Source organism: Numida meleagris, chromosome 1 (genome assembly GCF_002078875.1).
Source record: "Numida meleagris isolate 19003 breed g44 Domestic line chromosome 1, NumMel1.0, whole genome shotgun sequence".
Taxonomy (NCBI): Eukaryota; Metazoa; Chordata; class Aves; order Galliformes; family Numididae; genus Numida; species Numida meleagris.
This window is the reverse complement of record NC_034409.1, coordinates 82,146,546-82,174,137: the sequence shown is the minus strand read 5'-3', so window position 1 is coordinate 82,174,137 and position 27,592 is coordinate 82,146,546. Positions and strand designations below refer to the sequence as shown.

The following is a 27,592-nucleotide window of genomic DNA, read 5'->3' as shown; positions in this document are numbered from 1 at the left end:
AGCACACAAAAAGCCAAGTACAGCCAAACTCAGCACTATTTGCATCCAACTGTATTAAGTATTCTGCACATCATCTCAATATAAGGCAGTTTTTCAGCCTATCCCCCCCCCACCTCTCATAAATGAAAAGGGAGAACTGGCTACAACAGACATGGAGAAGGCTGAAGTACTCAGCGAGTTGTCCTGGTCTTCGCTGGCAGTCAGGCTTCCCATGCCTCTCACATCCTCAAGTCTTTGGGTGGTGGTTGGGGGGAGCAGAGTCACTCCCACTATAAGAGCAAGACCAAGACCATGTCACGAGACTGAACGTGTACAAGTCTGTGGGGCCAGAGGACATGCACCCCAGGGTCCCAAAGGAACTGGCTAATGTGGTTGCCAGGCAACTCTCCATCATATTTTAACCGTCATGGCTGTCAGGTGAAGTCTCTGATGACTGTAAAAAGGGAAGCATCACTCTCATTTTTAGGAAAGGGAAAAAGGAAAACTCAGGGAACTACAGGCTGGTGAGCTTCAACTCTGTGCCTGGAAAGATAATGTAGCAGATTTTCCTTGAGGCTATGTTATGGTGCATGGGTGATGAGGTGATCCAAGGCAGCCAGCACAGCTTCACCAAGGGAAGATTGTGTCTGCCCAGCCTAGTGACCTTTTATGATGGAGTGACGGCATCAATGGACCAGGGAATGACAACTGATGTCACATACCTAGACTCCTGCAAGACCTTTGACATAGTCTCACAGTACATCCTTATCCCTAAATTGGAGGGATATGGAATTGAACAGTGGACTAGTCGATGGATAAAGAATTGGCTGGATGGTCTTAGCAAAAGGTTTGAGGTCAACAGTTCTATGTCCAGGTGGAAGCCAGTGATGAGTGGTATCCCCCCAAAGAACCACTACTCCTTAGTATCTTTATTATTATATTATTATACTTATTGGTCCCACATAGACAGTGGGATCAAGCGCACCCTCAGCAAGCCTGCAGACAACACCAAGCTGAGTGGTGCAATTGATACAATAGAAGTAAAGGATGCCATCCAAAACAGACCTGGTCAAGCCTGAAAAGTGTGTTCACGTGAACCTAATGAGATTAAAAGAGGCCGAGTGCAAGACGTTACACATGGATTAGGGCAGTCCCACCAAGCATGTATACAGATGGAGAAGAATTCATTGAGAGTAGCCCTGCAGAGAAGGACTTGGGGTCCTGATGGATGAAAAACTGGACATGAGCCAGCAGCACGCACTTGCAGCCCAGAAGAACAGCAGTATCTTGGGCTGCATCAAAAGAGATGATCCTGGGCCAGCAGGAAGACAAGAGGTGATTGTCCCCTTCTACTCTATCCTCACAAGGCCCCATATGGAGTACAGTGTCCAAGCCTGGGGCCCCCAGCACAAGAAAAATGTGGGGATGTTGGAATGGGTCAAGAGAGGGGCCACAAAGATGATCAGAGGGCTGGTGCACCTCTCTTACAAGGACAGGCTTATGGAATTGGGCTTGTTTAGCTTGGAGGAGGCTCCAGGGAGACCTCATTGTGGCGTTTCAGTACCTAAAGGGAGCTTATAAGCAGGAAGAAGACTGACATTTTACACAGTCTGATAGTGATAGGACAAGAGGGAACAGTTTTAAACTAAAAGAGGAGAGATTTACATTAGATATTAGTTGGATTTTTTTTTATTTAGGGAGTGGAAAGGCACTGGAACAGGCTGCCCAGAGAAGCTGTGGATGCCCCATCCCTGGAGGTGTTCAAGGTCAAGTTGTATGGGTCTCTGGTCAGCCTGAGGTAGTAGTTCGCAACTCTGCCCATGGCAGGGAGGGTTTGAAACTAGATGATCTTTAAGGTCCCTTCCAACCCAAGTCATTCTATGATTTGCTTGACTGCAAGTCTAAGAAATCATTTGCGTCATTTGGTAAACACATAATTTTAGTAAACTTGCCAACCCTATTACCCTACCTCAAAAAGCAAACAAAAACTAACAAGAGAAAACATACATATACACAAAAAAGGCAACCTTCAAAAAAGATCCAAACAAAAAATCTTAGCAGAAGTGGCTTCCATCCAAGATTTAAGCAAGACAAACTAAAAAATGGAAAATGAGTTATCAAGGGCATGCTCCATTCTGTGCCAAACTCTGGTTACTCCCAAACTGCCAGGAAAGATCCTTCCCGGCTGCATAAGTCTCCTTTGGGAACACAATACAGTCATTTATGGGAAAGGGAAGCAGAACATACATATGAGTAAGTGTTGGCACCAGGACAGCAGATGCAGTAGCATGGGAATTTGGGTAAGATTTCTAAGAAACAGTCAATCTCCAGTCTTCTGAAAATATTTAAGTTACGCAAAGACGGTAAAAGTAATCTACTTACATCGGGTAATGACTTCAAAAGAGATGGCATGCAATTTTTAAGGGTTTAAGTTTCACTTTCCTTGAGTATAGAAAGACTAGAGAAAGCTGGAAGTGGGTTCAGATAGCAAATTCCTAATGCACTTAGGAAAAAAAAAATCTAGAATTTTAAGCTCCCTCGCTGAAAAAATTATTTTTGAATGTTGGTGCTATAATTGTTTAAAACTAAACTTATTTAAACCTTGGAATCAGTTATATGTTGCTTGGACACAGTAGGTTAGATTTGCATTGTACCAAACTTAAACAAATTCAGGATAACATCACTGACATCACTTTTCAGATAAAAACTGAATATTGAAAATGCAAAGAACAAAACCAGTAGAAGAAAAATATCTCACCTGTCTTCTTTGTTGGACAGTCCACAGTTTTGCAGTCTTGAAAGGGCTAAACGAAAAAACTGTTCTAGAAAGCAAACATAAAGAAGATTTTAATGAAAATACTCAGTGCTTTGCAGTCAAAAAGTCAGTATGTCAACTTGACCAAGCGTTTTCAGACACAATAGTTTACCTCAGTAGGACTCTGGACCCTGATCAGCTTTGGTGTTCTAATTGAATCCCTTCACTCTCACTCAGCCAAAGTTTTCCCTAGCAAAGCACTAGCTAAATAACTTCAGCACTTCATCCCACCTACCAATGAAAGGAAGCTGAATAAACTTTACCCTCCCTCACTCCCACCTTTTTGAAGCTTGTCTCACAAGAGGGAGAAGTCGCTTCCCTGCAGCATTTCATTTGATAAGAGCCAGAAGGTATGAGGTCAGAGAAATGAAACAAAACCATTACGTGTCTGTAGGTGTCCCCCAAAAACACTAACTTGAGTGAAAAGGAAATACCAGGCCCGGAGACTGAGATAGCCTTACATGACATGGAGGTGTTTCCATTTAAAATACAGCTACACAGGGAACACAAACCTGCTCTCTTTATTCCATAAGGTAGCTCGAACTTATCACTTCCATGGAACTCCGCCACTCTGATAAAATCATTGGCACACAGGAACGGGTATATTTTGTCAACACTAGTGAAGGGAAAAAAAACAAAAAGTTTCAAAAAGCCACATGGTATATTTGAATAAGCTAATAATTCCTGTAGTTGCTTTTAAAAATTCTTTCTTATCCTGCTTGAAACAGATAAGTATCATCAAGTTTTAAATGAAAACTAATGATCACAGGGAAAGAAAGCAGGTGACAGAAAAGGGAAGATTTTATGATGAAAAATTCTACAGGGAGTGAGATAAAAGGCCCTCTCTGCTAATAAGTTATGTAAATTCATTAAAATTCTGTGCAGTCAAAGAGCTCACACCATGAGACAGCAAACTTGATAGAAACTGTAACCCAGTAAGACAACGAGTTACTTCTGGTATAAAAAGTAAATTATCACGCTGAAGAAAAAAGCAATAGAGACAGCAAGAAAAACATGAAAATTATTATTACATATGGCAGTTAAATAAGAAAGGACAGGATTTGAGGCAGGTCACTCCAAAAGTAATGCCTCCTGATAATTTCCATGGAAACTTCAGATACAAAGAGCACAATAACACTATCTGATAGAGAAAATTCTCAGCTACAAAACAATATTTTTCAACAGTCATCACCATTAGTTATCCAATTTCACCAGTGATGAACATGAGCCTGCATGCTGCGCTTGTCAAAATCTCCACTTGAGGTGACCAGTGCTGAAATGTACCCCCCACTGCCTTACTGTGCTCACATCCACTGTTTGGTCTCCAGAAATGTTCAGCAAGTGTCAGTGAAGGTCAGTGGGGACCATTATTTTCCAGATGGAGGAATTCAATTCCACACCTTTGCTTCTTATCCACTCCCACGTCAGATGCCATTCTGTCAGACCGCCCCTCTGCTGCCATCTGTCACTTGGCAACAACATGTAAGGGAACACTGGCGGGAAGGTTCAGCCTCTACTGCCATCCCACCAACATCCGCCTCTGACAGCATCGGCCAACATACTAAAATAGGAGGCATTACTTTTAGAGCAGCACCCATATTATAACTTTAAAATATCATCTCAAATAAGCTGGTTTCTTCAGGAGAAGTGCACTCATTCCAAATAAGGGTCACTTTATGGCTGTGTTGACTTTATTAAGTAGTTGGGGGCAAGAAGAGTAGATCCCTCCAGCAAAAAGGTAAGTAGTTTCCATGTTCAGGTTACACACTCCTCAGATATTTTGGTTTGGACTAACACTAGGAGGGTCCCACCCATATAGGGTGCTCCTGCAGCGCACCTTGTGACGTAGCACTGTCTGAAAGGAGCCCATTCCATGTGTGCCACAATTGCTCTGCATTGGGAAGCACAGTGCATGGGAATCACAAGATTTCCCTCAAAAAACACATTCCTCCTGCAAACTGGAACAGGAGGGCATCAAGATGTATGCAAGATCAAGAACAGGTCACCTCTTCAAAAGACAGTAGCCACAGCCAAGGGTTATTTTACAGCAGGAAAGGGGCACTATTACCCTATCTGCCAAAAATCAAGCCAAATGAATGAATCAATCCAAATCCTGCCACATGCTACCATGCCCTCAGATTCACCTCATAGTTAAGTCAACTTGTGCTCATTGAAGTAGCTGGCTTTTCAATGATCCTGCATACTAGGTCTTACATTAAAATGTAAACACTTAAGTATGCAGCTACAGGGAGAAAAACTGAGTGTTGACCACAAACACCCACAGCCAGCACATGACTTGTTACTCCATTAAGAATATTAATAGCTGTATAAGCACACACAGCTCCCTCTAACAGTCTCTCAAATCAAGTGTTTCATTCTTTAAGTTCCACATATCCGGAAGGTATGTGAGAATAAAAACAAAAACTACTCTACACACCTAAAACTGGGCTATAGGTTAACCAAGCAGATCAGTTAACTTTGAGACATTATGCATTAAATGTCCATACTAAATTAATAACTTGCCTTGCAGTTTGAAAGCAGCTGGTAAGCTTAGCCATAATAAATAATTTACCTACTGCTAAGGGATTCTTAATTCTCACTCTTCTAGCTCTGGTTCTTTTCCAATAAATAATTTGGCCAAGTTAGTCACCCCTTGAACCTCCTTAGGCTATTATAAAGTGCACAGACCAGATCTTCAGCTCACACAAGCTATCCCTGTAAAGGAGCTATGGAAATATCCAAGATATTCAGTTCTCACTCTGAACCTCCCTCCAGAAGAGGAGTGAGCATTTCCAAGTTCTTCCCTGCCTCCTTGATCAGCAGTAGATCTATTCTGTTGCGCCTGTCACCAGGACGGCCTTGGAACGCAGCAGGCAAGGAACCTCAGACAGTCTCTCTGGGCCAAGCAATTAACCAAGACCCAGAAACTAAGGGATAGCAAGCTTTGAAGGAGGAGAAGCTCAGGATCTTGAATATTCCTTAAAACAATAATAGCACCAAATCAAAGTTCTGTTTTCTTGTATACAAAAAGGACGTTAAAAGAAAAAAAAGTAGTAATAGTATATTTTAAGTGTCCTTTGGCCACAACTTGATCAAAACATTTTCCTGAGCTTTTCTCGAGGCCACACTCAACGTTTGCTCAGATGAAACACAAAGTCAAAGCCAACAATACGTCTTGTCTGCTTCTGCTCCTGCAGTACTTCTTTGATCTTTAAGACACACTTATCTAATAACAAAAACTCCCAGCATTTCCTCACAGACATCTTGGATGCACTTCTGTGATCAGACATGTCCTCTGTTCTGGGTCGAAGCTCTCCTTTTCAGTTGAATGCTTCTTACTCATGGGAAGCTTCCTTTGTTATCTTAAAGCAAAGGACAGCTACATGCAATTCAACAGCATTCAGAGGAACAAAGCCATGAACTACTCCAAGCTCCATAAAAATGGAATTCCACTAAAATTAAAAATCCACTAAAAATTACGGGGAAAAAAAATCTTATTTCATTGAAGCCTGAATGAATTTTTGCACATTCCATACTCTTCTCTTTGGAAAAAAAAGGAAGAGACTTGCAAAACTTCTCTGGCTCCTGGTTGCTAAAGAAGTGCTTAGCTATCAAGAAAACCTTAATCTTAATTCAAGGCTCTTAATAGCAAAATAACTGAGTTTTAGTCTTGGATGTGAATGTTTCTTCTATGAGAAAAGCATGAACGGGATGTGGGGGGGCAAGGGCTTGTATTTTGATCAAGAAAGTAGTTTCACTGTTACTAGTTGCAATACACTAACTGTATTTATTTATGCAACGTATTTATTTATGCAATATATACAAGAGAAAATTAAGTTATTTGTGCTGTATCTCTCCGATGTGGAACAATGACAAGCTAAACAATTTGTGTTGCCACAGCCAGGAAAAAAACAAAAATGAACACAAACTCAGAAGATGTACTTACAAAAATAAAAATGTGAAATAGTCCAGAACATGTAAATAACGAATATTTCTACCTAAGTCAGCACCACCTTTCCACCTCTCCACTCCTTCTCACAGAGTACTCACTCCAGTAAAGATTCAAACGCTGGTTTCAGAAGACAAGTGTCTAGTGCATTCCTTCTCTCCACAGCCGTAGGTGGCAGCCTACAAGAGAAGAATTTCAAAGAAATAGCAAGAGTAATGGATAGTGGCAACAAGGTAGGGAAACTTGGATAACCAAAACTAGCAAGATCATTACTGAGTTAACACCATGCAAATGGGAAAACTTGGCCTCTGTTAGTACCATGAAGATGGGTCCTCCTGATTGTGGCACGATTATTGTTACTAGTAAGGCTTTTATCGCACAGCACTGCTCCAAGGGCCCAAAGCCTCCCTTGCTAGGCAGCACTTAAAGCCGCCATAAGCAGAGGTTAGACCTCAGACCTACTTGGAGAGAAGCAGGACACCTCAGCTGAATGACCCCTGCAGCCTATGAGAGAGCTGTACCAGCACTCCTCAGCGAGGAGAGGGGAACCACGTAGGGTGCTTCAAGGAAAATTAAATTACATGCAGATAAGTCATTCCCTCATAATGAGGCTAGAAAGCTAAGACTTATATTTCTAAGCACATTCCCATCTTGGCACTTTAACTTCTTTAAGGACAATATGAAGCCCAGAAGGGAGGGTAAAGTTCAGAGAGAGCAAAGCCTGCATCTGGGTTGCATTAGGAACAGAAGGATGAAAACATCACATTAGAGCCACAAGTCATACGGACCATTAAGGTTAATTGCTTTCAGTAACCTCAAGTTGTCATGTGAATACTGACACCAAGAAAGCATCCTGTGAAATGGATCACCTGGTCAGCTCATTGCTTTCCAGCATCAACCTCACAGACAGCATTTTGCAAGATAGCTTCAGAGGTAACGGAGACCTTCTTTCAAGTTTTAGCACATACTGTCATTAGTCTCATAAACCTAATTGCAGGAATTTACCAGTGCAGGATTTGCTTATACAAGCAATTGCATATCACACAAATGAACCACACCTCTGATTTCCTAAAATCAAGCACATGTTGCCCTCACAGCTGTAATTTTAACTCACATATAATTCTGAATTGCTGAAGTTTGGAAGCTGTAAACAAATATCCTTTCGACAACTTTCTGCTTGCTACAGATAGCCACAGTTAAGTGGCCATAAATATTAAACAAACACTGGAAATAATGACAGGGCAAATTCCTTTGAACAACCTGATCTAGCCGTAGAAGTCCCTGTTCATTGCAGAGGAGCTGGACTAGATGACCATGAAAGGTGCCTTCCCACTCAAAACGATTCTACGATCTTTTCTGCCAGACATGCTACAATTATGTTCATACCACTCCATGGGCACAGTTATACAAAGACCAGTTGAACTGAGGCTATGGATTTTTAACTCACTCCCTCCCATCTGCCCAAAAACCAGAAGAAAAAAAAAAAAAAAAACAACAACAGCACAAAAACAAAAACAAGACTACACACAAAAAACACTCAGCTGCTTAACTTACTGGGTAACTCCACTAGCCTCATTGGAAGAAGGACCCCTCACAGAAGAAGTCTGTCCATAAAAGCTAATCCTGCAAAAGGGGAAATGGTGTAACACTGAGGTTTGCTATATACAGAAACCACAATAGAGAGCCATTTTCATCAACTGTATGCTCTAAGTAAGATAAACACAAGCACGCCAAACACTACTGTTAAAAGCCATCACTATAGTCTTCATAACACAAACACAACTGTCAGCCCTGGTCATACCAATGCAAAGTCCAAAGGAAACTCAACTTCTGCAATACGTGTGGGTCCCAGGCCACCTGTCCTGTGTGCCCTGGAGACAGCAAGGGCTCACCTTCCAGAATTTTACCTATAGGACTTGGTAAGCTTCAGCTTTGCAAGAAGGTGCTCACTCCACATGCAGATATTCATTCTCATGCGGGGGGTAGGTCACTCTCATGTCATTTATCTATGGCAGCAAGCTAACACTAAACATATGAGGCAGGAGTGGACACAACACAGACACACGATGCGCAGATAAGACCTCTCTCATCACATGAGCACCTATATTCATGGAACTCAGAGTGGCTTCCTATCTTTGAAGACTTTAACTCTCCATAAATCTAGCTTCATGTTCTCTGCTAGGCTTAAAAAGGACATGAGAGGAAGGGTGACAGGACAGAAAAGTCACGTTCATTCCCTCATTGTACCCACAAAAAAGCAAAACCAAAAACAAAGAACACATATCAGAAGAAAAAACAGACACAAAAAACACATACACCCACAGTAATCATCCCTTTTATCAATTACTCATAGACAACTGTTCAGCAACACAGCAACTAACCATATGTCACATATCTGCCACATATCTCATACAGCCATGAGGATATTTGCACTATAAGCGAATGAAGTGTCACCATACCAGTAGAAGTTATTCCTCCACAGATTTCCATGCAATATACCATACATAACAGCAGCAGCCAGGATGAAAAACAGAAGGATTCGTTTCATGACTGGTAGACCTGGAATAAGACAGAAAACAAGAAATTTAAATCCAAGTTACAATATCAAAATGAACTTTCATGAAATATCTTGCAACCTACGAAAGGAAACCACTATTATTACAGCCATTCTCCACCATCACAAATTTGACAGGGGATCACTGCAGTTTGATTTCTCAAACTGAGTCCCAGTGATGGGAGTTGAACGCTGCTCTGCAACGAACACACGCACTTTCTCTGAACAGTAACACGAACACTGAGAAAGGCTCACTCCAGGTTCTCTCTGAAGACTGTGTAGAAAGACAGGCTCTTCCAGAGGTGTGTCAGAGCAGGAGCTCTGCTCTGTCCACTGGCATCCCAACGAAATCAGCCTCTCGGGACAGAAGTTAGCCTTCGCATGTACCTGTTCTCTTCCTTCTTACCCCACCCACTGTCTTTTTCATAATTACACAGCCAAACCAGCACGCACACTCTGCAGGATGCAGATAGGCTGACGCCAATGAAGCTGCCACGAATTGCTGCTGGCTTCTGAAGAACTACTGAATATTCTTAAAGTCTGGTTTTGGTCATTTAAAGCTGCACTGAAGCTGCCTGCTCACACTCTCATCTCCTGCTCATTCTCCAACTTCTGACACAGGCCAGGCTTCACTGCTTAATAACAGAAGAATGCTACATTTGTGTACAGCAAAGCAAGGGAGAGAAGTTAGGACCCCATCAGTGGAAAGCACTTAGGAACTGGTAAGTTTTGGAGAAACAGCAGAGAAAATGTTTGCTTTTCAAGTCAAGTTTTCACCTCACCGCACAGATTAGTAAAACAAAACCAGAGAAATACCAGAAGTTTGCGTTCCTCCAGACACGGTAGGGGAAAAGTTCTGCATTGCTCATGTCTTAGAACAGACTGAGCTGCCCTTTCAGGAGCTATGAATGAACTGTTGTTGCTTAACCCTCTTGAAAGCCCAAAATAGACATTCTGGCCACAAATTACTGTGGAAATTTACTTGAGAGCTATATCCTTCTATTATTTCGACCTCTCCTCCCATGCAGTAAGGGTAAGCAGGTTCAGTACACACAATGCATGAACACCTACTCGCATGTTTATGTATTTTAAAGCAAAGGTAACAAAGAGCTCTCCAACAGAAGCAAGCCATATCCGAGCAACCACACTGTTGTGTTTACCAGAAGCAAACTCTTTGTCTTTCTGATGGGGATTTCGGGGGGAAATTTTTTTTTTTTTTAAATTCCTTGATCCTTTTTAGAATATTTAGAGCTGCTGTTATTTTAAGCTTGCACTTAACAGTATTAAGACAACAAAACCCAAGGTATGAACAATCCAAGCCATCTATAGCAATATGTTTAAAAGTTAAAAAGCAAACTACTGCCACTCACAGATTCCACCCTGAAGAAACACCTATCAGCAACCCATTTGTCACAATGAGTAGAGTGCAAAAAGCCAACAACTTCCTTATTCTTTTTATTTCTACATCTTCTGCAGATTTAATTGTAGGGTCAGGGACAAGGTTTTAATGACAGCATCCACCAGTAACAAAGCCATACAATGAGCAAGCTATAATCTATCGATCTCAAGTATACTCCCCGGGGCTGTCCTGCTCTCTTCTGGATGGAATACTGTAGGAGGCAGCTATCACCATTTCAACCTTTTTTAGTCAAGTCTCATTAACAGCACCACGTGGCTCATTTACTTGGAAAATATACTGTTCTGTTTTGTTTGTGGTTTGCTGGGGTTTTCTTCTTCATGTAATTGTTGGTATTCTTGCCTCCTCCTACTCTGCAAATAATTGCTGAAATATACCACTAAGGTGCAAATCAGCTGTTTACATTTTACTCCCTAATTCAATCAATTCAACTGATTTATCACTGATTTCACAACTTCAGCGTAGATTGATAAAGCTCCATTAACAGAGAACCTTGCTGACAAGTCAGACCAAGCTGCATGTAACAAAGATAAGGCAAATCTACCCAGTAAAGGAGCACTTAGAATCAGAAATATTGTTCATAACAATATTATTCACAGAGAGGGAAAAAAAAAACTCTCCTATAAAGTATTTACAAAGATACTGATAGAGTCTGCAAAGCGTTAGTGAAAATAATAAGTCAACATGGTTCTTCAAACAAGATCATAAGGAATCTGTAACAACTTTCAGCATCTTATGTAGGACATTCATTCTGGCATATGCATGCAAACGTAGAATCATTAAGGGTGTTTCTAACTCAGCTCTTAGGAACACAGAACGGTCTTTAATTATACAAGTGCCTCCTCACCATCCCATCCACCCATGCCTGGCTTCACTCAGGGCTTTGAGGAGACAGCTCTGTAATCAAGGAAGACATTCTTTTTTAAGTGAAGACTTTCTTAACCTGGTTTAGTAAATAGAAACGTTGCCCTATTTGCTTATGAAATTATGAGTTTATTTTTAATGGTGACAACGTTTTCCAGCTCTTCCCTCCCCTTTTTAAAATAGATGATTGTTAGAGAAAGTTAGTCAAGGGAAAACAAACGTTTATGATGCACATATTGCACCAGAAAAAGATAGCGAGAGATACAAGAAAATAGGGAATTGGAAAGATATGTTTTGGTTGCAAAATGCAGTCTCATTCCAGCTTATTTATTACAAAACTAGGCATCTTGATTTAAGTTAATCTACCTAATTCATGGAGATCACGGTGCCCTTAGGTCAAGGTTAACCAAGGGCAAATCTGGAGCTCAACTATTCAATTCCCTCTGCTTTCTAAAAAGCCTCCAATGGAACACAATAAAAGAGGAGTGGAAGCCAGCATATCAGTAAGCACTTGACATACACAATGTTAGTTCCTCAGTTCTCTGAAAGCAAGCAAGCAACTGGATGCCTAAGTGCTTTTAAAAAAAAGAATAATTATCACTTTTTAACAGGAATCTAAACTAACTTCTGCTGCTCAACTTCCCACCCCGACCAAGGCAGAACTGCACTGACAGGATTAGGAAAGAACAACAGTTACAGTACTAAGAGATCTCCAGGATCAGCCCACACCTCCTTGGGACAGGAGGGTGCTCTCCCCACCAAACCACCATGGGGATGCACTGGATATACAATACATCAGTTCTATAAGCCTGGAGGCACCTTTTTCTTCCCCTTGGTGGAGGCAGGGAATCAACATCCTTGCCAGAAATGCATCCTTAGTTACACTAGTATTTAATCTGCTACTTCAGTAAGTGCTGTGTCTGATAGGAGCCAGTATTTCATAGCCTCACATGCAGTTGCATGTGCAGTTGATGGAGCTGTACTATAGGGTAAGGACAATCACGCAGGCAGCTACAGCTGATTGATCAGACAACCACAGGATCACATTATGATTGCTTTCCTTCATAACCCTTGTAAGCCTTCTATTTGTTTTCATGCTTAATATTAAATTTTTAGTAACATAACACAGGAAGCTTTGCCATCCACCCTAGTCATTTTACCAAGAACCCTAGAGGATTAGTAAAGTAAACCATTAATAAATATTTAACTAAAAAGTGGTTGCTACTAAATTAAGTACTACTCATCTTAAAACAGTCTTTGCTCCATACCCAGTCTCGTGACAGTTTAACTTCTTGCTGCTGCAATCAACTGACAGTATGAAAATCTCAGCTCACTCAGGCCTCACATTCCTACCCTTGTAGCTGTGGGGGAGGAAGGGCAGTGAGCTTCAAAACATACATTGAGTGGACCTTGCAACTTAAAGGGACAGTAGGAAAAAAAGAAAAAAGAAAAAACGCTACTAAAAAGAGTTCAAAAATAAGCATCAGGATTTTTAAGATAGTCAGCGTTTCGTGGGAGTGCTTGTGATTGCCAGCCCTGCAGTACTGTTTCCTTTTGGTCAGGACATACACATGGTGAAACAGCCACGCAGTAGAATGATAAATAAGCCATCATTCTCACATGATCATTTTTCTCAAGTTAAGCTGCCAAAACGTGGGCACATTATGACACATCTATATATTTCTACTGCTAGATCTATACACCATTCGCCATTAACTCTTCCAGCTCTTGGCCTTAGTGTGTGCAGCATAGTCCATTATTTCTCTTATTTTTCAGGAAATACTGTAACAGAGAATAAAATAGCACTGCAGTAGTCTTAAAGGTACTTAAGTGGCTGAGTCAGTCTAGTGCCTTCCCTTACACACTTTTCAGGAGGAAGTTTCTCATTATTTCCAGGACCCCCTTTCAATGTTAGTTTATTAAGAAACAGAATTCCTCAGAAATATTAAGTTTAAATAAGAAAGGCAGATTGGATTATCCCAGCGAAGTGACCCTGAATTAAAAATACATTTTTAAGTCTGCAGCAACAATAACTCAGTTTTGGACTGCTGAGTTTAACAGTATCTTAACTGGAAAAGACTTTTGTCTAGCCGGCCCCTCCTAACAGAAAAATAAAGCTGTTAGTCCTCCTCTTGAAGATCTGCACAAATTACAACACCGAAAAACTAAGATTTTTCTCTGACAAAACACCACTGGGGACTTCCACCATCACATCACACATAGCAATTGAAGATTCCACTTGTTGCAGAAGATAAGGTATTTTCAGACTCTTTCTGCCCTAATCTCTCTCACTGATGGTCTAAGCAGTAGAAACAGACAGCATAGAAAAGACTTTTCTGACTTTGAAACCTAGAGCCTTCTTCCACTCCAACAGCACACAGAACTCCCCATTTACTTCCACAGCATCCCAATTATTTTGGGAAGAGATGGTCATCTCCCAAAGAAAGGAAGGTTTCCAGAGTTTCCTGTAAAGTTTTCCATTTTCCAACAACAGCAGAAGATCTGGAAAGAAGTAGCAAGATGGTCTTTTCTCTAAGTACTCAGCTACAGGCAACGGTGTCCAGTAGACTCAATAGCACAGCAGTAGTAACATATCATAGATTCAGCAGTTCAGTAGATTTAGTCAACCTTTGCTTTTTACCAGCTACTACAGCCTGAAACATAGCCTCTGCTGACTCTAGTCTACTGGGGAGAGGTGCAGACTGGAGCTGTATCCACCTTGGACCTTCTTCATGGCTGAACAGTACTTCAGGACATGATGTGAGAGTTAATAGATTGTCTGGGGCCTTAAGTGCTTGCCTCTCGCTCTTTGATCATCCCACTTATGGTGGGCCCTACTCTGTACCATAAGGGACAGCAATAAGTTTATCATTTTATTTCATTTTTGTCTTTTTAACTGCAGACGTAAGTACTTTTGCTCCTCACCAAAGCACACCTGCCAGCTGGATAAAACAGCAGCAAACAGCAACTTCAGCTGTATCTTTCATAGTCAAGTGCCATTTCAGTTTGCTTCTCTTCAAAACCTTCAAGATTTCTGCATCACTTTTGCTCTTACATGATTCTCCGGTCCTACTTACATGCCAAGCACCTTTCCCAAGCAAGCATACCCTTCAGCTAAAATGTGTTGGTAAGGAACTCAGGTCCAGTCAAAACATCTATTGTATTCTCACCCACCAATCTTCATTGACGTATGTGGGACAGCTGGTGGAAGAGAGAGAGGCTGTTCTTGCTCCTCTCTCCTGTTTCTCCACAGTCTGTTCAGTGATGTCAGCCCTTGTCCACTCCTCTTCCCTCTGCCTGGGCACCCAGAGTTCTTAGGTGCCCCACAGCAGGACAGGAACAGAAACAATGAAAAGGAACAGGATAGAGGGAAAAAAAAAAAAAAAAAAGTTGCTTTCACTCTGTGGATTGTTTCTCGGAAAGGAAGAAGACACATATAACAACTGACCACAGTCTTGTACACGTGTGAGGCTTTTTTTAGACCTACTCAAAAAGAATATGCCTCCTGTGATCCTATGATCCTGTGCTCAGAGGTACCACAACAATTAATGATGCATATTGTTTCATAGAGGTATCACTTTGGGGTGTAACTATGTCGAATTCACTGCCACTGAGACCAAATACCTGCTCTGCAGATGCAAAAAACAGCAGTGCAAAGCATGAGCCAGAGTACTCCACCAGAAGACCCTGATAGGCAAAACACAACAGAACACAGTGCAATGGTTCCATGACAAGCTAATTAGCCCTGCTGAAATGCAGAACAAGTTTCTTCCAGCTTGAGACTACAGTAGAGTTGCTAGGTGACCCCTGACATCTGAGCTAATATTTTAACTCAGACTGACACAGTGCAACGTGGATCCAGGCTCTGTGGCATGGTGTAGACGTAATCAAAACTGAAAGCATTAAAGAGACAGCTGGTTTGCTGTTTTTAAATTATTTTTCCCATCCACGAAAGAAAACAACACTCCGTAATGTTCTAAAATGGCTTAGGGATCATTCCAACAAGTGACATATCTTCTGTAGCACAGTTGAACATCACTAACTTGGGGTTACAAGGCAGCCCCGGGGAGACCCAAATCCAGCCAGTGGCTTTGGAGGGGAGGAAGAGAAACAGTAACTCCTGCATTCTCATGTAATTGGTACTTTCTAAGTATCACAAATTTTCAAAACCTTGCCTATAGTCACAATCAAGAATAAGATCAAGTCCGTTGTCCCAGCTTCTTTGCCTGTGTTTATGCTTCTAGATGCAGACTAGCAGGATAAGCCCAGTTTCTGCAAAAAAAAAACACATTAGCTGAAAACAGATTTCTGTACACTTTGCCTGTCCTGCCCCTCCACAGACCTTCCCCCAATGCTTCTCTTTGTTATTTTTAAGTTCTTTCTGTGCATTTGAACACCGACCAGAACTCATACCCACGCCCAGCAGCAATGCAGCTGCCATACAGCACAAAAACCTCTGGGTTCGGTCAAAAGCTAACCTACAACCCATGCAAAGTCCAAAGCACATATAAGCTGAGCTGAGATAGCTCTGCTTCCTTGACTCTCAAAGCTTTAATCAAAGCAAACACTATAAATCCAGTTCCAACTGCATCAAAAAGTAAAATAATAATAAAATACCATACACACACATTCAGTAACACAGCCTGGACAGAAAGATCATAAGTGACCCAAGGTTGAAAGGGACCTTAAAGACCATTCAGTTCCAACCCCTCTGCCATGATCCAGCCCACCAGATCAGGCTGCCCAGGGCCCCATCCAGGCTGAATGAACACCCCCAGGGATGGGGCATCCACAGTGTCTCTGGGCAGCCTGTTCCAGAGCCTCATCACTCTCTGAATAAATAATTTCCTTCTAATATCTAATCTAAATTTCTCCTCTTTCAGTTTAAAGCCATTCCCCCTTGTCCTATCACTATTAGACAGTAAAAAGATTTCCCCAGTTCTGTTGTACTCTCCTGGATTTAACATCTAAGGCTTTAGCCAGCCTTCAGATGGACTCCTATTTATATATTACACATTCTAGGTGTCAATGCGTACCCAATAGAACAAGACACAAAGGGAATGGGAGGTCTGAGTCCATGCAGGCTCCTCCCACACACTGCAGGGTGAACACTGCTCCTTCTCAGCCCATGTTTTCCCTTTCCCTTCAGATCTTCTTCCAGAAAGACTGGAATACAAACAAGTCTTGCAACATGCTCTGGGGGCTGGAGTTCAAGTCCTTTTCTCCTCATACCTCGACATGCAAACTGAAAAGATTTCTGTTGCTTGTTTTGCTTCTCCAGGTCCTCATAAGTGAACATACAGACAAAAGAAAAAAACACATATACTACACAGTTCTTGAGAAAACAGAAAATAATTAAAAGAGACAAACCTCACCACAGCTTTACTTGCTCACTCACACTCAGTGGTCTAGGCTCAGGAGTGCCTGCAGAGTCAGAGGCTCAAGGTCAAGTGAATGGTCCCCCAGTTACCCAGAGGAAAAAAGTGTGGAGAGGCGGAAGGAAAAAGAAAAAAGCTGGAAATAGCCAAATTAGGTAGGTCTCAAAACGGTTCAGTTACAAACCATATCAGATCACCAGATTTTCCCCAGAGACCATGATCAATCTAAATAAAGAAGGAACAACCAGAGAATTTTACCATCTGTACGATACATGTGCATGCAAGTACACCTGTCTTCTAATAATACCTAGACTGTTCAAAACACCCAGCTCTGGTTGATTTGGAGCTAGCGATTTAACCTCACCTCTCACAAAAGTGACTGGGAATCATGCAACTGAATCCGCCAGTCAGTTTGCGGAGATAATGTTATACAGATTTGCATGGAGTAAATAGGTGTGATCATGCTTGTGCTAGCATACAAAATGGAAGCTTAATCTTCACCAAAGTAATACACAAAGCAGATATACAGCCACAGCCCCAAGAAAACTGTGGTCACTGTTTTTCACTGTGTTGCTTTCAATCTTGCCTCAGCTACTTAAAAATAAGAATATCAACAAACACCGTGCACACCCCCACCACCAAAAACTAGCTTTTTGGGATGGCATTTACCCTTAACAGCAGACCTGGCACGTCAGTCTGCTGTGGTACATGCATGCCAATGGAGATCTCCGAGAACGTAGAAGCAGGAATGTAGCAAAACAAGTCAGTGAAAAGCATAAAGCTAAATTAATTGAGGGAGGGGGGGGAATGGAGGGAAGTGGTAGCACTCACCCCACACCACTAGCAAGTCTTGGAAGCTTCCCAGGGCAGTGATCCTGACAGATCAGAAGATAGCAAGCTTCGGGACACCAACAGTTTCAGCAGTTTCTCTGATAACATGAATGCCTGACATTTCCAGTGCTCTCAATTCAGCACTGCAATGAATACACCAATGTTGCCTCTGGGTCACGAAAGTCAATCAGAAAACTCACCTTAGCTGCTAACTACTAAGAACTAAATCCAAAGAGACACTGTGAAATTGGAAAAGTTCAAATATTATAAGTATTAGGGTTTTTTCAAGAGCTTTCTTTACACATAGCTTCATTTTCTCATCACTAAAGCTCAAAAATATTTCCAACAACACCACACATGGTAAGAAAAGCTCAAACAGCAACTTCATAGCAAAGAGTGCTTTGTGGGAGTAAGGTGTTTTTGAGCTAACAAAGAACGGTTGTACACATAGCAGCAGAGTGCCTGTGGGCTTTTAGTGCTTTGTTTCATTTCTTAAATGTGTGTATAGGAAAAGCCACCACATACAATTCTTAAACAGTACTTAACCTGAGGATTTCCACAGCTACCAGATACATACTGTAGTTGAAAGACACAGTACTAAAGAACATGTAATGCAGAATGTGAAATCTTACTGATGTTTGCTGAGTAGGAAAAGTTACTAAGGAGTCTACATCTCAGAATAAAATCTGTTCATATCATAATGCATTCTTCACTATTTAAGTAAAAAATGATGTTTTTTAAAAGTTCATGAGCTTTCACTGATGTAGCCGTAGCTGACTTCAGCATATGGAGTACCACTAATTGCACGTTTCCTTAGACAACACTGAAATCAAATTCACAATAAGAACCATGGGCAGAGGTGTGGGCAAAAAGACAAATTCAGAACTGGAATTGTTCACAGCACAGCTGTGTTGGATGTCACACAGGAACTCAGCTCTTAAAAGAATACTTCACACAAGTTCATTTACATGTTTCTGTGTCACAGTTACGGTAATACAGAGCTGTAAAGCAACACTACAACAGCCCATGCTGCAGTACTGACTGTTGGGGCAGTCAGCCTGTGCTGGCTTTCTCTGCCCTGATTTATGCACCTTTGTTTCCTTGCCTCTACACAAGGAAAGCTAATTACCTCTGATGGTAATCTTCAGTTGCCATCTGTCTGAGAGGAAAGCTGCCTAAATCAGTCAGTAGGGAATGCTGGGAAGGCTTATATGCTTTTCTCAGTGCTACAGAGATCCCTTCTTCCCCCAAAACATGAATATTAATGTATCAGCATTTGGGACGTTTGCTTGCTTCTGAAGAGGAGTGTCACCCCTAAAAATCACAGTGACCCAGAGGAGTGTTTCACCCTACCACACACTCTCACATCCTCAAAGTCCTACTCCTGCCATAGCTTCAATACTCACCACCCCTGCTGAGAGCCATGGGGCACAAAATGTATGCAGGCCAGCTCTCTTGGTGGGATACCTGCAGGTACACAGTCCTTTCCTTTCCACAGCCCCCCACCTTCACACCCCTGCCCACTGCCAGTAATCAGCTCCCAGCATAGCTTTCACTTGTCACTTTCTCAGCCAGTTCTGGTCTGCCGTAAGTGAAACAGCACCTATTTCTGCTGTCTGATTCTCAGTTTCCACGGCTGTTCAACACTACAACAAAACAAGCAGGAGCTTCCTCAGGACTGTGGTATTTTTAAACATGTTAGCTGTCCTTCCCTAACTGATCTTTGCTAAGCATCGGATTTGACCAGGGCTGTATGCATACACAGTCTCCTATCTGAAGATAAGAGCAGCAGGTGAGCCAGCCCCATGACAGCACACAGCTCACCTCCCTGCCAGACACCTCCCACAGTATGGATCTGCTCCACAGTAACCAAACCTGACTTCACGGCATATTCCTGCAGCAGTGAAGTCTGAAGTTTGCTTCTGCACAGAGCCAGAAGTCTCCGGAGCAAGGTACGCGGTAGGCAGGAACAACTGCATCATCTATCAATGTCTTTTCCTTGCTGCCCTAAGCACACCGAACCCAGCTCAGCCTCCAGCATCACCAAGAACTATTACATTGCTATTCGTGCTGCAGACGGTGCAGAACGCCATTAGAGCATGAAATGCAGTACAGTAATGGGCTCTTTGTTCTGTTACAGCGCACATGTTTGGAGCATGAAATGAAATGTATGCAATCATATCCTGCATGCACACGCACCTATCCTTCCTTTCTTTCCTTATAGAGCTTTGGAGCCCCTTTGGCTAATTTCAGACAAATCCATCAAGAGATTAAGAACGTCATGTATTTGAGACCTCCACAAGCTTTACGAAAGTTAGCAAGCAGCTTTGTAGAACAAAGAAACCCTCTAAGCTTATCTTCCATTAGAGATCAGAAAGTCTAGCTGCAAAAAGACATCAGAAACTCAACTATATCTGCCTGTCATATAATTGCATTGCAGAAATGTCCAAATTTCCTAAACACTGTTGCCTGAAATCAAACATTTTGAATATTGCTTTCAGCCACTTAATCAGTGGTATTAGTTGAGATCAGTCACTCAACTTCCAAAAAAAAAAAAAAGATCAGACAACAACCAGTGTTTGTAATAAGAAATAAGTCCTGTGAAATCTAAAGAATAAGATGCGTGTTCTATTTTACTTCAATGCCCTTTCCAAGGAAGCTCTGAGCAGCATTCTTCATTTAAATTAGAAATCTTTAAACACAAAAGCATCTAAGAACCAATGTCCCAAGTTGAAAACAACCTACAGCATGCCTTCAACACAGAAGGAATGAAAACAGCTATTCCACTTATATTCCTCCAATTAAGATCATAGAAGGGTTTGGGTGATGAAGTAACAGTATTTTCTTAACATGTTTTGCCAGAAAAAGTCAGTCTTAAGAAACCGTACAAACGTTATTTGCACTGCCAGTATTTGAACCAACTGTCTAGGTCACAACTCAGCATACACACCTGGCCTGTGCTCCGCAACACAAGCTGAGCACCACGGGCAGGAGAAACACGCAGCTATGTCAGACCCCTGCCTGCCTCCAGCAGCAACAGAAGGAGATGCTGTTTAGAGAGGGTACACAGCAGACACTTTGTGGTCCATTCCCCTCCTACACGCACAGCATTTACAATTGGTCTGCAGAGGAGCTGAGGATGCATCTTTGCCCACCCATTTTAGCATCCTTTCGTGAACCTGCCAACATCCACACTTGGGAATCGCACAGGGAGAGGAGAGGACAACCACCAAAGGAGACTGCAGAGACTGCAGTGGTACTCCTACATCAGAGCTGCTGAACCACGTGGCAGTTCGCTACCGAGTTCCTCTGAGAACTGGGGATTAAAACCACCACAGGCAGTTACAAAACTAGCGGACGTGGGTGGGAAGGACAGCCCTACACAGCCTTCCAGATCCTCAAGTGAGGCAAAAATTGTCTCCTCGTCTCATTAAATATTGCAAAACATCTGGGCAAGTAGAGCGAGCTGTAGTTTTCCCTTAACTCTTTTCAGTGAAAAACAGGCTTTTCCCAGCTAACTGAATGAGAAAACAATAACTTGTCTGCACATAGGGCATGACCAAGACTAGCTACCACACGCTAGCAAGCCTTGCGCACGTTCACCATATGGACAAATCCCAACTTGCTCTGGTGTTTCATCAAGTGGATTTAATATTGTGTCTCCACTTAATCTTGTGCAAATTTTATGTTCAAGCAAACCCTACAGGGTATCTCTCACCTACGCCACTAACCCTGCTCCTGGTTTCAACTCCACACAGCAACTTCAGACTATCTGAAGCACTGTGGAGATTGAGGCGATAGCGTTTCCAAGGTGCTCAGACATGACATTGATGGAGGACATAGACAGGCAGGTTCAAGAACTTCAGAGAAACAGGAAACATGTATTTTAATTGCCAAAAGATGAGTAAGGTCGTGGTTTCATTCAGCAACAGCAGTTCTTCAGCTGCCAAGCACCCTCCTCACTTTCTATTACAGAATAAAAATCTGCGAGTTCCCTCCCTTTTGTCCCTTGCTCCCTGCTGGGATGCTGGCATGCCCCTTTCCCTAAGCAGATCATTTCTTCCACATGGGTCATCATGCGGCCAAAAAACTGCACCAGCACAACAAAGAGCAGCAAAATGAGTCTGCCCAGGAAGGAGCTACATAAGTCAACACCAACACTGGAAAGGAGGAAGAAAGATGTCTGCAGCAGAAACACAACCTCCATTCCTTTCTTACCCTGGGTAAAGGGACTCCTCCTCCCCTACCCCACATATGCTATCTTACACAGGCACACATGCATTATTTACTATTAAACAGCCACTCTTTATGCATACTTCCACTGCCTACCTCTGCCAGGGCTCTGACTGAGCTGGTGACATGCCCCTCACGCCACGCCCATTTTACTGCTGGCCACAGGGCTCCGACAAAAACGGTAGCGCAAGCAAGCAGCACCGGGCTGTTGCTGTGCAAGAGAAGCACCAGCCTGCAGATCCAGCTTAACAAAGAGCAGCTCTGAGCTCTGCAGCAGCTGATCTTCATTTTCACATTTCCATCTCATGCTCTCAAGGGTGCGAAAACGCAGTTTTAAAAGTGAATTGAAGAGCCTATGGAAATCTAAGACTGCTAGTCACCCACTTCCCAAACAGCTTTCTGCTGGCGAGTGGCCCAAAAGAAAGCAATACTGCTAAGGAAATGGAAACTTGCGCTCTGAAGCAACCGATGTTAAGAAGAGCTTCACTGATTTAGTCAGAACTTCATTTCATTCCTGTCTGGTCTTAAGACCAGCCCCTTGGTTACTCCATCCCTCCTAAAGGAGGGAGGATCAGCTTTGTGGCTTCTCAAGTTTTCCAGCCCTTCCTCCCCAGCCAGGGCACACCGGGGCTATTCAACTTTTTGCCTTGCTCCTCCTGGCTCCCCATGGATGCTGGAATGTAAAGAATAGCTCCAGTACAATGCACTCGGGTTTTACTGCTGCTGCCGGGGCTGGGAGTGCAACAACACAAACAGTTTCACAGAGACTTCAGTTATTATCCAGGGGACGCTTGAAATTCACTCGTTCTGTGGCAGTGCTGTAAAGGATCTTCCTGTTGAGATACCAACGTTTCAGTTTTGCCCTCAAGAGTAAGTTATGACTGCATTCAGAACACTGAAGAGCTACTCCACCCTAACAAAATGAATTTTAAGAAGGATGTGATTTTTTTAAGGTGATACATACTGAACATGGCATTACCAAAGCGTTTTTACCAGAGTCTGCACCTACATTTATTCAAAAGGCGGTGATACCGCAAGCAAGCTCCATGTTTCTATTTTTATTTAATAGCACACACTAGCTAATGCTGCCTATCACTCCTCGGCTCTTCAAGCTTTCTGCACAAAGACCAGCTATCGATATCAGTGACTGAAACACCGAACCGCAAAGTGAAGCAGATTAACTTCAATGCACCACAGAAAGGTGACCTGCAAAGGCAACTGCAGCTTGCACGTGATGTTTCCCCTCCAGCCTCAGCAACCATGAGAAGCTGAGGGTTCAGGTTTGTCTGTAGGATGAGGATAAAAGGCAGATAGGAAGATTTAACACCTAAAGAAGTTCACGCACCCATAAGGGGGAAGGGAAATAAGAAAAATAAAAGTTATATTTTAATTTCCCCTGAAGATTACAAATTATAGGGAGTTAGTAATATGTAAAATTGCAAAAATTGAATCAGAAAGAAAACTGGATTAATGGGAAAGTTGAGGGTTTTTTTTGTTTTGTTTTTGGTTTTTTTTTCTGCTGTTGTTCTGCTGCTAAGCTCTTGGGCTTTTACGTAAACAGATGGCAGAAAATAGAAACTCTGGAATAGCCCAAAAAACCCTCTACACACAGTTACCTCAGATTAATTTCCCAGTATTTTCCACTACCTTCTCTATAAGGCTAGCACAAATAAAGAACATATTACTCAGCTGAATGACAGCTGAGCCATCATAATCTTGGTAAATTAAACTCCTCTTAAAAACACAGTGCATATTTCCATTTGTTACGCTATAACATTGTAAGCATCCATAAGAAAAGATATCTGAAGAAGCATTTCAAGTCATCTGGAATCTGTTCCTAAAACACCCTTAACAGGGGACCACAGTGGAGTATCTCACACACTTACAATAAGTAAAAAAAAAAAGTCATGCTTATAATTAAAATAACCTGAATCTTCCGGCACAAAGATTAACAAAACAAGATCCTGTGCTACAGTGCAAGCCATACTGTGCAAAATAAAGAGTTTTTCCTTACAGACCCCTTTGAGGCAATGGTGTGGACAGCTTCATAGAGACTCACAGCAGTCTTCAAGTTACATCTGTAAGGAATCCACTGGATTGTATCCTCTTTCAGGCAAAACGCCTGAACCAGAGTGTCCAGCAGCACGTGAAGCTATGCATGGAGGGTAGAAAACCTTCAACCAGACAAGGCAGACTTGGGAGAGCTCTTGTAAACCTGGCTTGGAAGGACCGATCAAACATTTACTGAGAGAGATTTATCAGAACACCCAGAGACCACCACGGAAAACAAGCGCAGCATAAAAAGATATTCATGGCACACAGCAGCCATCACAAAGACAACTGTTCTTCCACCCAAAAATGAGTGCGCAAAGAAGAAAGCAATCGTGTGAAACCCTCTAAAACCATCTCTGCTTGTAGCTTTTCAAAAGTCTGAGGAGAAAGTGAAAGAGAAGGACCTCAAGCACTTGGCCCTGTGAATGGGGTCATTCACTATGCGGGCCACTGCGTTTGCCTTCCGAGGGAGGCAACACCCATATGTAATTTCTAAAGCCTCTATCTAGCAGCGCACATGGTAGATATTAAAGTGATGTCTTGGCAATCTCCTTATCTAACCAAAGCACTATAACTCACCTATTTTCTTCCACCTTTACAGTTTATGCCCTTGTGATCCCACAGACAGCGCTGGGGTCCCGCTGCCCTGCCTCCCCCTGCAGCCGCTCCGCGGGCACTGCCCCAGGGCAGCTGTCTTCCTGCTTCGGGCAGAGGAGTGCCTGGATGCTGGGAGCCTCAGGGGTTGACTCATACATCCCACATGAAGAAAGGGTCTCTCACAGCCAGGAAGACCCTCGGAGATCATGGGACCTATCCCATGGTCCTTATTGCTGCCGTTTTCATAGGCAGTTATCACAGGCACGAAGAATGACCCCACTGACTGCTTCAGCTCAGCAGACACAGATACGCCAAAGACGCAGGCACCTCATCAGGCCAGACAGAAAGATCCATGGATTTATTTCAGGCAGGTGGGAAGACAAACAAAGCTATCACTGGTGCAATCTTAAATACAGACAGAGATATTTTTCCTTCAGAAACATCACATCTATGACCTAATCAGGTGGGGATATTTTCTTCTGAAATGGCTCGGTGAGAAGCCTTGCTCACGCACATTTCCTTTGTCTCTACACCCTCTTTGAACTTATTTTTCAAAATTTTGGACTGACAGGTCTGGTACAACCACATTCTCCGCATTAGAAACTGTATGTTGTTATGCACGGTGACTTTTACACCATCCAGCAGCAGTAGTTGCCGGGTTACACCAAGTAATCTCATCCCACAGCAGAGCCCTTCAGACATAGCTCTGCAGCCACGTTGTTCCTATGAATAGCTCTGCATAGGGCCAGTAAAGGAGAGAGACACCAAACAAATGAGGAAATGAGATTTTAGCAGGGTAACAGGAGCTCAACGTTCACAGAAAGCAACAGATAGTTCCCACCAGCCTTGGTTCCAACTGCAGACCAGGAAGAGTTCCTGCTCTTCTCCATGGAAATTATAACTTCAGGAAGAACGGCGGAGCTGAGCACACAGTATCCAGGAGCTAAAATAGAAACACCGACCCCACTGCTGAATAATAACTCAGCATAATAACCCGGAGGCTCTAAAAAGCAGGCAGCGCGAAGCTTCCAGGGCTCGCTCCCTCCACCACGCACACACACGCAGCTCTAACTAATGCCTTCGCGCAGCTCAAGGCAGAGGCACCAATACAGCCATTGTTTCTCACCCCCCGGGGCCTCCGGCCGCTCGCACGGCCGCTGCCTCCCTCCCGGTGCCCCACGACAGCCCCGCTCAGGGCGGCATTACCGGCACAAGCGGCTTAGCGGCAGCAGCGGCTGATCTCCCTCCTCGGCTCCGGACGGAGCCCGGCGGCGCCGCCCGCCACAGCCGGCCCGTTACCCGCCCGCCGCGGGCACTCACCGCCCGCCGGGGGAGCCCCGAGGCGACGGCGGGGGCTGCAGGAGCCCGGGACCCCGCCCGCCGCCCCGGCCCTGCAGCGGGGCCGCCGCGGGGGAGCCGCGCTCCGGAGCTCCGCCGTCGGGCGGGGCCACGGGGCCGCCCCTGGGCTCCCCGCCGCCCGCCGCTGCCCCACCTGGCTGGGGGGCCCCGCAGCCGCCGGGGGCCGTAGGGCGTCCGTCACGGCCGCTCGGCGCCGGCGCTCATCCCGGCGGCAGCCCCACGGCGCGGCTGAGCGCGGAGCTCGGCTTTGCCAGGAAGTTTCCGAGGACCTCTGGGAAAGGTCTGGGACATCTCATCTCGGCAGCTCGAGCCAATTACGACTGCAAGTCGCCTTCAAGACGGCTTGTGGAGGCAGGCTCCGTCCCTCTGGCAGCGCGTTCAGTTCCCGGAGCGCTTTCGGCGAGGAGCAGTGCAGCGTCAGCCCTTACAGCTCTGCCTCTGAACGCGCGGTGACTTACACGGAGTAGTAGCGTGGCTGGCGGCTGCTGCCTTCGGTACGTACCTAGAGGAGGTTCTAAAGCTGTAAACATATGTGAGGGTGGCTGGGAGCTTCCCCAGCTGAAATAACGCAGGAGAGCAGAGAAACGTCCCACCAGCAGCTCGGAAAAACTCGGAAACGAGCACTGTTTGCCAGCTGCTATGGGTACAACACCCTCTGAGGCTACGCAGCAGAGCACAAAGCAAGCCAGTCTCCGTAAATCAAATGCATCCACTTACCAGCCGTCAACAGGGCACGGACTTCAAATCGCCACTCGGATCAAACTGCAGAGAGAAGACAACGTGCAGCTTTCTATCGGGGCTGTACCGGCTGCCAGCAGCTCCAGCCTGATTTCCGCGCACTTCTGGTAATGATGACGAAGAATAGCGGGGCTTGGTTCAGCCGAGCCCCATCTGCAAAAGAAAACGTGGAAGGAAGCATGCTGCGTGTTGGGATGGAGGTGGTGTTTGGCCCGCGTCTGCTGAAGCTCCTCCTCGGCTTATATCGGAGCCTTCCAGGGGAGGAGAGCCTCGTGTGAGGGAAGGCACCGCGCTGCTCCATCCCCCGCCCGTCCTCCCTCACCGGCTGCGGTTGCAGCGACTGCTGCTCCCTCCTGCCCCCCCCCCGCGCAGCCGCCAACGGCAAACCGGCCCCAACCTGAGCAGCGAGGGGAGGCGGGCCACCCGGTTAAGAAGTGAAAAAAGGGAAAGCCAGGCAACCTGAGGGGCACAGGGTTCTCCCTCTCCGTGCCACTGCTTCCAGCGATTGCCACCCACGTGAAAGCCCACGGGGCACCGGGGGAGGAACTGGTTCTAGAAAGCTGCTGCAGAACAGGGCTGCACCTGTGCCACCCGGTGTTACCGGTCCAGAGACAGCCGGGGGTTCCTGGAAAGTCTCTGCTCGCCTCAGCACCCGCTGAGAAACAAATCGATGGCTCTGCCAGCGGCAAAGGACAAAACAACAACAAAAAATCACCTTGTTTGAAAGCATGTGCTGCGTCTGTGTGGTGTTTTGTGACGGGGGCTGTACCGTGCTGCAGGAAAGCGGAGGGGTTGCTAATATTTTAGTTGTCCTTTCCTGTCATTG

The 27,592-nt window shown here is 44.1% G+C and overlaps 1 protein-coding gene across 21 annotated transcripts in view; it reads right to left on the bottom strand.

Moving 5' to 3' along the window:
- The window catches only part of ST3GAL6 (ST3 beta-galactoside alpha-2,3-sialyltransferase 6), a 42,150-nt gene extending 15,034 nt beyond the window's left edge, over positions 1-27,116 (bottom strand). The window contains exons 1-7 of one of the 21 annotated variants that reach the window (XM_021399695.1): positions 26,746-27,116; positions 26,487-26,530; positions 9,203-9,302; positions 8,298-8,366; positions 6,845-6,922; positions 3,307-3,410; positions 2,738-2,801 (exon numbers count right to left, since the gene is read on the bottom strand). In XM_021399695.1, the coding sequence (XP_021255370.1) occupies positions 2,738-2,801; positions 3,307-3,410; positions 6,845-6,922; positions 8,298-8,366; positions 9,203-9,291 (404 nt within the window). In that variant the 5' untranslated portion in view covers positions 9,292-9,302; positions 26,487-26,530; positions 26,746-27,116. The other 20 variants (XM_021399662.1, XM_021399671.1, XM_021399740.1 and 17 more) reach the window with 20 other exon arrangements.